The sequence below is a fragment of the Rattus rattus genome, chromosome 12 (assembly GCF_011064425.1).
Source record: "Rattus rattus isolate New Zealand chromosome 12, Rrattus_CSIRO_v1, whole genome shotgun sequence".
Taxonomy (NCBI): domain Eukaryota; kingdom Metazoa; phylum Chordata; class Mammalia; order Rodentia; family Muridae; genus Rattus; species Rattus rattus.
Genome location: NC_046165.1, coordinates 58,513,950 through 58,524,507, shown reverse-complemented (window position 1 = coordinate 58,524,507; position 10,558 = coordinate 58,513,950). Strand labels below are relative to the sequence as shown.

The 10,558-nt window shown below is 48.2% G+C and overlaps 1 protein-coding gene across 1 annotated transcript in view; it reads right to left on the bottom strand.

The window, feature by feature from the left end:
* Positions 1 to 212: 212 nt before the first annotated feature.
* Scara3 (scavenger receptor class A member 3) overlaps positions 213 to 10,558 on the bottom strand; it is a 34,763-nt gene continuing 24,417 nt past the window's right edge. Inside the window, exon 6 of the mRNA XM_032917192.1 lies at positions 213 to 1,956. Coding sequence (XP_032773083.1) covers positions 1,505 to 1,956 — 452 coding nt within the window. The 3' untranslated portion in view covers positions 213 to 1,504. The remainder of the gene's footprint in view (positions 1,957 to 10,558) is intronic.

Sequence of the window (10,558 nt, the reverse complement as noted above, 5' to 3'; positions counted from 1 at the left end):
CATATTGTTTCCAGCAAGGCTTTGCCATTGGGGGTAATTCCTTAGATTTTTATTTGGGCTTCACTGCCAACCACTAGGAACTCCAAGAAGACCTCTCAGTTTTCAGATTCTGCAACGGAACCATTGACAGGGATACCTCTCTGTAGGTCAATATGAAATGGATCCCTGAAGGGGTCACATCCTCAGGTTGGGAACAAACACTAGAAGACACGTTCCTATGGAAACAGCTCTTTACTGGGCCAGTGATACTGTGTTGCATGATATTACCATATGTTGACGGGACAATTGTATAGCAGGGATGGATGGGTAGTGCAAGCCAGTTGCACACTGATGTTGCCAAGGAAGGTGGCAAAAAGGCTTTGAACAGGAAGAAGATGACAGGTCTCTGAGGCAGGGCAAGGGAGGAGACAGCTCTAGCCCCTGCTCAGGAGTGTCTGAGTCTGCTGGAGTGGAAGGAGCAGGGCAGCTCTATAGAAAGTGAGTCAAGACAATGCAGGTCATTCCCAGCATCCCTTTCTGCCAGTGTATGCAAGAAGTTCATGAAAGAAGTTCATCAAAGGTTCCTTGTGCATGTCCAGCTTTTCGCATGCCTGGTCCAGCTTGCTATTATGTGGGAAGAACTCCAGCCATCTTAGGTCATAGTAGGGTGAGGTCAGTGTGCATCTGTGTCAGGTCAACCAAGAGGAAGAGGCAAGAGCGGCCATGTTATTAGCTTCTTCCTCCTTGGCTATTACTGGAAACAAGGCATGGCAGACTAGGATGAACAAGGGGTGGCTTTGGAGGGAGGAGTTTACCCCTGACTTGTCCTTCCACCTCCGGCCCTGTGGTCTTCCTGGGAGCAGTCAAGCAGAATGTTCTGGAACCTGTAGGCTCTCTGCCTGCTGATAAAACTCTGCTTGGGTTCCTTCCAGGCCACTCTCGAGATACAGAGGTAAGACTGAAGAGAGGAATTTTCTGGATGTGTGGCTAAAAACCCTCCGAACTTGTCAGGGTCACCATCCATGCATGAAGCCTGGGAATGCCAGCCCAAGGCAGATTTTTTTTCCTGCCTTGTGTGGGTCAAGGCAGCTCCACATGACTGTACCATGACTGTTATGTGTGGGGTGGAAGTGGGGGCTGCTGCTATCCCTGGATACACATTAGTCATCTAGAATGCCCCAAACATTTCCCTGGATTTTTTTTCAAGACCTGGCTTGAGTGGGTTATTGCAGAGACCAGAGCTAGTTACCCCAGGTTATCCCTCCCCACCAGCAGGCTCTCACAGCCTTTCCTTCTAACCAGCCATAGAAACCCAGTAGGTCTCCCTTTGGCCAGCAGAGAAAAGGGGAGGTGGGTGAGCTGTTTTCCTATGGTACAGTCATTACTGAGAGGCCTAAGACTCTAAGAGACCTCAGCTCTAAGAGACACCCTCATATTAGGATCAAAGAACAAGGATTGTAGATTCTGGCTGCTTTCTCTGACCCCCTCTCTAACCTGCATGGCAGCATCAGGCCAAAGACTCTTTTCAGTAGGGGCTCTGGTTCCCTGGTGGACCTGGAGGTCCAGGTAGTCCAGGGGGACCTTGGATGCCGGGTTCACCCTTAGGCCCTGTGGCCCCTCGCTGGCCTGGTGACCCTGCCTTTCCTGAAATCCCTGGCTTTCCCTGAGGCCCTGACGGTCCTTGAGACCCTGGGGGCCCCTCTGGCCCTGGGGGTCCCACATCCCCTTTGGGGCCTGGCTGCCCCCTTGGCCCTCCAGTGCCAAAGCTGCCCTTTGAGCCTTTGAGGCCTGGAAAGCCTCGGGGGCCAGCTGGCCCTCTTTCTCCCACAGGTCCTGGTTCCCCAGGCTGTCCCTGAGGACCCTGAGGTCCGGGGGGTCCCAGACTGCCAGGATCCCCTTTAGGTCCTCTGTTACCAACAGGTCCTTTCACGCCTGTATCTCCTTTGAATCCTCTTGGTCCTGGAGGGCCGGGGACACCTAGGATCAGATAGAAGAAGAGACTGGTCACTCTCCAGACTTTCTGTGAGCAGAATGGGTACAGGGATAGCTGAGATTTAGACAGACACTTGACTTAGAGCTGCCACCTCTGGGCTATTAGGTGACTGCTTTCCTGTTGCTGAATTGGGGGTTAGACCAGTGTGTTCTATGCAAGAGCATGTGTCAGTGTCTTGCACTGGGTCTGGTGTACTGTGAACACTCCCAGTTCTGACTTCCAGGCTCTCCTGCAGCTTCACACACAGCAAGCAGGACTGAGAGCATAGCTGTATTGAGGAAAGGCCACAGTAATCCAGGATGCTCCCATCCTGCCCCAGGGCAGCCTGATCATCTAGATCTACTCCCCGCCATACATCCTTGAACTGCTGGGCCTCTGGGATCAGGTGTATGCAGTCAGGGACACAGAGGAAAAAGGGAAGAAAGTAAGGTGAGACCTAACTCATAGAAGCATCCCTAAGAAAGTCTACCTCTCTGGAAAACCTACTCCGTCCATTCCAGCCTCATCTATGAGCCCTTGAGGCTGCTGCTTTCGGAGTCCTTTATTGACACACGGAGAAATCAGTAGGGAAAGTCAGCAGTAGATGTGTATCTTATGGATACTTGTAAACCGCAGAGTCCTCGGGAGACAGCAAGAGCCATTTCTCACCATCTTAGCACTGGACACAGAGTCTGCCGTGCAGCTGAGAAAGCTCAGAGATTGTTAGAAGAGGCCATTTCTCAAGCCCTGGAACTTTACTTTAGGCCTGATGATGATGGTGTGGAAGAGACGTGACTTTCAGCATGGAGGCCACGCCAGGAGTTGATTGACCTCCCTTCCTCCTATCTTTCTGTGTAAGGCTGAGAGTCATCACCTCTCAGATCAGTATCAACCCTGAGGACACATGGCAGAGAGTAGCTGCCCCTCTGCCAGGGTGTGCAGAATGCTTTAAGACCACAGGCGACAGAGCGTGATCTGAGATGAGGAGAACGGTTGTGGAGAAAAGAGCTCTCACCAGTGTGGAGGCAAGGCTTGGTGCAGACCGGTTTTCTTCTGTAGTCTCTGTGGGGGTGAGTGTCAGAGTTGATGGGAACTGCGAGTCCCGGAGCCTGGCTCAGATCTCCATGAGAACTCTGCTGACTCTGCGGACCTTTAGCATGCAGTGTCAAAAGGTTTTGAGCTAGGTGGGATCTAGTCCTATTCCTTCAACTAAGATCTGGATAGGGAAGTAAAATCCCATTGGTAAGCTGGGGAGTCCCGGATGGGGGATGGTGGATCTGTTGGGTCTTTTTGGCTAGCCAGCCTAGCCTTACTGTCAAACTCCAGGTTAATGAGATCTAGAAAAAAGCAGTCTCCCAAAGCCCAAAACCTGAGGTCTACATATACCTGTATACACAGATGGATCCACAAGGACCTCAAGGATATCTCTCCCTCTCCCTCCCTGTCCCTCTCCTGGTCCCTGTCCCTGTCCCTGTCCCTCTCCTTCTCCTCCCTCCACCCCCGTGTGTGTGCGCGCATGTGTGTGTGCGCGCATGTGTGTGTGCGCGCATGTGTGTGTGCGTGCGCGCGCGCTGCACATGCGTATACACAATCAATTCTACAGACTTCTCAAGTGAAGACTAGAACTGAGTGGGTTCTTTGAGGGAAGGGGTGATGAATGTTGAGACCTGAGAGCTCTCTAAGTTGCCAGACTCTTATTCTGTGGCTCTGGGTCACCTTCAGGCTGGCTAATGTGACCTGCTGCCCCAAGCTCCTTACCTTCTGCAGGCCCTCGCATCTCCTTCTCAAAGTGTTTCTATGTGGAAGTGGAACCAGGTCAGTGAATATCTATTACAACCCAAACTGGAAACCAGAGTCTGACCAGTCAGCCCCACTAGAGCCAATAAAAATCTTCCAGTCAGCTCCTGCCACTGCCTGCCATGGGACACCGCTCCACCTCAGCTCACGTGGCATGCCAGCAGAGGTGGTTTCGGGCTGAGGACAGCTGATGGGTCAGAGAAGCAGCCTGGCACTAGAAAACCCAAGAGATGGGGCCTTCCCCTTTATTCCCAGAGAGTCCCTCACCGCAGTTAGCAGCACAGCACAGGCCCAAGCTAATGCCCACACAGGGTCTACCTCCCCCAGCCTGGCAGGTCTCTCTGGGAACTGGCAAAATCACAGTGCCTGTCCTTATGCTGCTCCTGGCATCTGGACCAGCTGAGATTTGGAGAAGCAGAGGGCCATTGAACAGTGGAGAGGCCCTGTGAGGCTGTGCGGCTGATGGGGCAGTGCTGAGAAATCCTAGCTTACTAAGTATCATCTGCAATACAGCTGAATTGATTTTAACATGTACAGCTTAGGCTGTTCTTGATGTAGCATTCACAACTGAACACCAAAGCGCCCTGCAGCTCCACAGCCCCTTGTCTTGAACCCCACCCCACCCCCATGACTAGATGGGTACTTGCTTCATGCCTCCTTGCCTGTTCCTGCTTGGAAGTTTCTTCTTCCACGTGCCATGGGAAGAGAGGCTGCCCCAGAGACATCTCCAAGTCCCCTGGTTCACCACTCTTTTTTACTTCAGGAGGGAGGGGATACAACCCATGTCCACTCTCAGAAATCTCATCACAACAAAAGTGCTCTGCCCCGCCCCCAAGGCATCTGCTATGCCCCACTTTCTCCTTGGGGCCTGTCTTTTCTAGTGCCACTGTCTTCTGAAAACAGCTTCTCTTCCTTGACCTAGAGGAGCACAGAAGCCACTGGAAGGGTATCTAGGCTGTCCATGCCAGCAAAGGAAAAAAGCAGAGCCAAAAGCCTGCTAGGTCCAAGGCACCACCAATCATTCCCTGGGTCTTTCCAGGGCAGATCTGAGCTTTCTTTCTCTAGGAAGGTAGTATGTGCCCATCATCCTTAGGGTAGACATTTGAGGAGAAGTCTCAGCCTCCGTCACACCCCCATTTGGTTGTCCCAAGCACGAGTGCAAGGAGGATGCAGAAGAGAAAGGCCGTCTCTTTCTCTGTGCACACTCTTGTGGCCAGCACTGCTGTTCCAGCCCCGAGAACCCAGATGAATCGTAGGTATCATCAGAATAAATGATGGGCCTCTCTCCTTGGCTTCATCCCACAGACACCCCCTCTGCCCCCAGCATCCTCCAAAATGTATTTCTGAGTCTTTTGCATCCAGTTTGGAGCTGTCTGGGGAAGGGAAGGGGCTCTAGAACCCTTCTCTGAAGACCGCTGAGAGGTCCATAAAGAGTAGGACGAGCCAGGCATGATGGCTGTAAGCTGAGCATTTGAGAAGCAGAGACAGGAGGATTGGGATCTGGGCCATCCTGGACTACATAGAGTCTGGACAGCTAGATAACAAGACCCTGACTCGAGAAACAGCACTCGCCAGTGTGTGCAAGGTCCTGGGTTCTATCTTTGTTACTTACACTTAAAAGGGGGAAGGGATGAAAGGCTCTTTTTTTTTTTTTTTTTTAAAGATTTATTTATTTATTTATTTATTTATTTATTTATTTATTTATTTATTTATTATGAGTACACTGTAGCTGTCTTCAGACACACTAGAAGAGGGCATCAGATCTCATTACAGATGATTGTGAACCACCATGTGGTTGCTGGGATTTGAACTCAGGACCTCTGGAAGAGCAGTCAGTGCTCTTAAGCACTGAGGAAAGGCTCTTTTCTTAGATTCTCGGGTGATCATAAGACTTGTGAGCTGGAGGAGCCCAGTCTATCCAGGGACAAAGTCAACAACCAGTCGTTAGCACAGTGGGATGACTCAAGGCTAAAACCAAGGCTCCCACCAGGATGGGGTTTCAATGACCTGTCAATAATAAGACATTGATGAGGACAGAGTACAGGGCGGGGGTTGAGGGGAGGCGCTCAAAACTGCTCTGAGCAGCCAAGAAGCAAACGCCAGCATGGTAGCTGAGGTAAGGAGTTCAGGGAGGCCAGTCATTATTCAGGAAGCTACAGACTGTAATTAGGCTCTTGGGCTCATTAGGAGCCGACCACAACTGACTGTATGTCTGAGGTAAGTAGAGTGGGTGGTGGCTCTGTGGTCCATACCCAGGATTAGGGAAGATGAAAGAAATGGGAGTGGCCAGAAAAATCTAGTATCTTAAGACATGATACTACCTATCCATGGGCTAGTGAGCCATTGGTAGGAGACATCCATGATGCCTCTCATAGTCTGCTCACTAAGAAAGAAGGAACTAGAAATACAAGAGATATTCCTTGAGTGGTTAGCCCAATGGAAGAGGCCCTGTCCTGAGACCCAGGTTGGAATGCCAGCTCTGGCATTAGCTTGTTAGGTGGCTGGGCCTGTCCTCCCCACCACCCCCTCTGTTCAACGACGTCATTGACCTCAGCCAGGGGAGTTTCAGTGGTAGCTATAATCACTCAAAGAACATTGAGAAAATGCTCATGGACTTGTGTGTCTGTTGAGGATGGGCTGGTGTGAAACAGCCTACACTGCCAACCAAAGGTAAGAGAACTGTTAGAGATGAGGCAGAATGTCTTCCTGGGAGCTCTGAAGTGATGCCAAGTCCTGAGATCCTAGGAGAAGCGGCTCCCTGATGCCAGCCTGCCAACTTCTGCTGCTTCTCCTCTCAAGGCACTGTGGGGAGTGATCATTCTATGTAGAGTGAGCCTCTATATAAGAGAGGCTGGGAGACCAAATGGAAGAGTGCAGCCAGGGCACCAAAGAAGACTCTCAGCATATTTTCAAGGCTGGGCAGACAAAAATGAGGCTCCCAGCTACTGATGCCCCTTCACTGCCAACTGCATACAAAACCCCTGTGCCAAACAGAACAGCCTGTCCTTTCTTTAAAAAAAATTGTCTATCCAAGATGGATGAAGCAAAGAAGTGCAGGCCGACAGGAGCCGGATGTAGATCGCTCCTGAGAGACACAGCCAGAATACAGCAAATACAGAGACGAATGCCAGCAGCAAACCACTGAACTGAGAATAGGACCCCCGTTGAAGGAATCAGAGAAAGAACTGGAAGAGCTTGAAGGGGCTTGAGACCCCATATGAACAACAATGCCAAGCAACCAGAGCTTCCAAGGACTAAACCACTACCTAAAGACTATACATGGACTGACCCTGGACTCTGACCTCATAGGTAGCAATGAATATCCGAGTAAGAGCACCAGTGGAAGGGGAAGCCCTGGGTCCTGCTAAGACTGAACCCCCAGTGAACTAGATTGTTGGGGGGAGAGCGGCAATGGGGGGAGGGTGGGGAGGGGAACACCCATAAGGAAGGGGAGGGGGGATGGAGATGTTTGCCCGGAAACAGGGAAAGGGAATAACACTCAAATGTATATAAGAAATACTCAAGTTAATAAAAAAAAAATTGTCTATCAATCACTATCTATGTATCTATCTATGTATCTATCTATCATGTATGTATATATGTATGTATCTATGCATGTACCTATCTATGTATCAATGTATGTATCTGTCTGTCTGTCTATCCATCTATTCATCTATCTATCTATGTTTCTATCTATCATTCTATTTATTTGTGTGTATAGTGTAGTATTTGCATTATGTGTGTGAGCATGTGGTTGGAGGTCAGAGGACAACTGCTGGAGTCAGTTTTTCCCCCTTTCTTTCAGGCCGTAGCAGTTGAACTCAAGTTATCAGAGTTGGCAGCAGGCACCTTAACCTGATAAGCCAACTCGCCAGCCTTGCTGTTCCCTTCTTAGGATGTCCGAATCCTTATGGGTCACAGCAGGATATAGCAGGTGGTACTTATGGAACAAGTCTGCAAGGTTAATTCCTCTGCACACTTGGCATCTCCCCTCTGTTCATACTTTCATTTATTCGTTCACTGAGCCTTGCAGTGAATGGTTAGACATTTGCGAATTGGGCGATGAGCCTGTGTCATCAATAATTTCACTTTGGAAGGATACCTTATGTTAACATAGCCTTTTTAGGTTAACATTATTGTTGGCACTGATCCTCACAACTTACCCCTGTGGTATAGGCAGGGCAGGTATTAATGATCTTGTTTATGCTGGTTAGTTTTAATTGTCAATGTGACACAACCTAGAATTACCTCTAAAGAGAGTTTTAATCAGAATTATCTCGATCAGGATGGCCTGGGGGCATGTCTATAGGGAGTTGTTTTGATTTGTTAATTGATGTAGGAAGTCAGAGTTCCTTGTAGGCAGCCCCATTCCCTAAGCAGGGGGTCTCTGAACAGTAGAAGAGAGGAGGAACCCAGCTGAGAGTAGACAAGCAATTGAGCAAGTGGGCCTGCATGGACTCATTTCTCTCTGCTCTCGCCTGTTGGTGGGATGTGACTAGATGCTTGAGTTCCTGCCTCTACTTCCCCTCAGTGATGAGCTGTAATCTGGAATTGAACGATGAATAAGCCTTTTCTTTCTCAAGTTCTTTTTGTCACAGCAACAGAAATCAAAGTAGAACACAGTGGGTGACGAGACAGAGCTGAAAGTGGCGAAGAGCCCTACCATCACTCAGCTAATGAGTGGTGATTTCTTGGTCTCTAATTCCCAAAAGATAGTCCTAGCAGAGACACTGTCTAGCACAGACATTTCTACCACAGACATAAAAATTATCCCAGAGACTAAGAAGAGATAAAGATTCTAGGAGAGGTGTAGCCAGCATGGATACACCACAGGATTTCTGTTTCATAAATGGAGACTTGGAATTAGAGCTGGAAGGGGCTGGTCCTACCCCTTCATTTACAGATGACAGAGCACAGTTGCAGAGATGAAACAATTCTGCCCGAAGTCCCAGAGCAAATTATAACCGAGCCTCATTTTCTTCAGTAGATGCTGGGCAAGCCTCTTCACTGCTTGAGTTACTACCATCTCCCTACCTGTGTTCCTCTGCTTATCAGCTCTACACCAGCCAGGCAATCCTTTAATGCCAGCTCCAGTTTTTGAGCCTCAGCGCATGTTTGAGGGTGGGTGACAAGTTCCTTCTTGGGTGGGGTGTTCAATTTACCTGGAAAGTTCTTTCAGATAGGAGAAGCTGTGGATGTGATGACTGAAAGATCAGGAGGAATATGGCCAACAGACATAACTTAGACTTGTGCCTTAGAGGCCACACACATGGCATCTTCTCAGTGAAGTGGTATGGGAAGCTTTCCATTCCCATGGAAACACTCAATGCCTGACTTTGTTGTATAAACATAAAATCAAACAGCAATTAAATGTGTTCTCCCCTACCACACCTCACCAATCTATATCCAAGAGAAAATGAGCTCAGGGGTATCAGAAACGTGAAGACATTGAACTGAGGGTCCCATGGACTCAAGCAGATGGCCCACAGTGCTAAAGATGAGGTTTTGTGATAAGAACTCTGTGATGATCACGGCACTGGCAAATGTCAATCTCCAAGAACTTCTCCAGTTACTGTCTCCTCCATCTCCATCAATCTAAGTAGAAATGTCTGAGGATGCCTGCAAGCTCATACTCTGAGCATCTCCTTTTATGAGTGGACAGTGGACACATTTGAAGAACTGAAGTAGGGCCAGCGGGAGGGAGTGGGGGAGAATAGAGAGAGAGGGAGGGAGGGAGGGGAGGTGGGAGAGAGAAACAGAGAGAGAGAGAGAGAGAGAGAGAGAGAGAGAGAGAGAGAGAGAGAGAGAGAAGAAGAAGAAGAAGAAGAAGAAGAAGAAGAAGAAGAAGAAGAAGAAGAAGATAGTGTTATAAATCCTAGCTATGACCACTAGATTGATGACAAAAATAAGGTGTGCATGCCATGAGTATGTCCTCCTTGCCACTATGACCAGATCTGTGTGCACATTAAAACTTTGTTTCATCTCCTCTCTCAATCAGTCCTTTGTCATATGTCCATTAAAACACAGGACACATGGACTACATTGACCTCCCAGTATTTGAGTTCTGAGAAAGGAAGAGAGAGAAAATTGTTCTATAACCCTTCTTCTGTGGGAAATTTTAGTATGTGTGCTTTGATTTTACACAGGACAATTCATTGTATCTTGTGGTAGCTCACAACATGGCCTTACTAGCAACTTCATTTGGAGATTAAGAGTTTCATTTGGAGATTAATAAGAGTAGGGAACAAGGAACTGTGTTTGGGCAACAAGTGGACAAGAGGTAGATCCAAGATGTTTAATTTTATGTATCAACTTTAAGGGGCCATGAGGCTCCTACATAATTGATCAAGCTTCATTCTGAGTGTTTCTGTGAGGGTGATTTTTGTTGAGGTCGACATATGGATTGGTAGGCTGAACAAAGTTGATTATCCTCCCTAATGTAGGGTTAGCCTGGTCTAATCAGTTGAAGGCCAGAATAAAACATAAAGCTCAGGCTCTCCTGAATAAGAGACTTCTTCCTGCCTGATATTCTTCCCATTAGGTCTCTACAGATTGGACTTGCCAGTCACACAAACCAATTCCTTATGCTATCTATATATCTATCCATGTATCTGTCTATCTATCTATCTATCTATCTATCTATCTATCTATCTATCTATCTATCTATCTATCTATCTATGTATCTGTCTGTCTGTCACTTGGCTATCATTTATATACCTCCATTCTACTAGTTCTGGTTTGTTTGTTTTGTAGAATTCTGGTGAGCAAGAGAACTTAGGGAGATATAGGATATAGAAGAAGAATCCATTA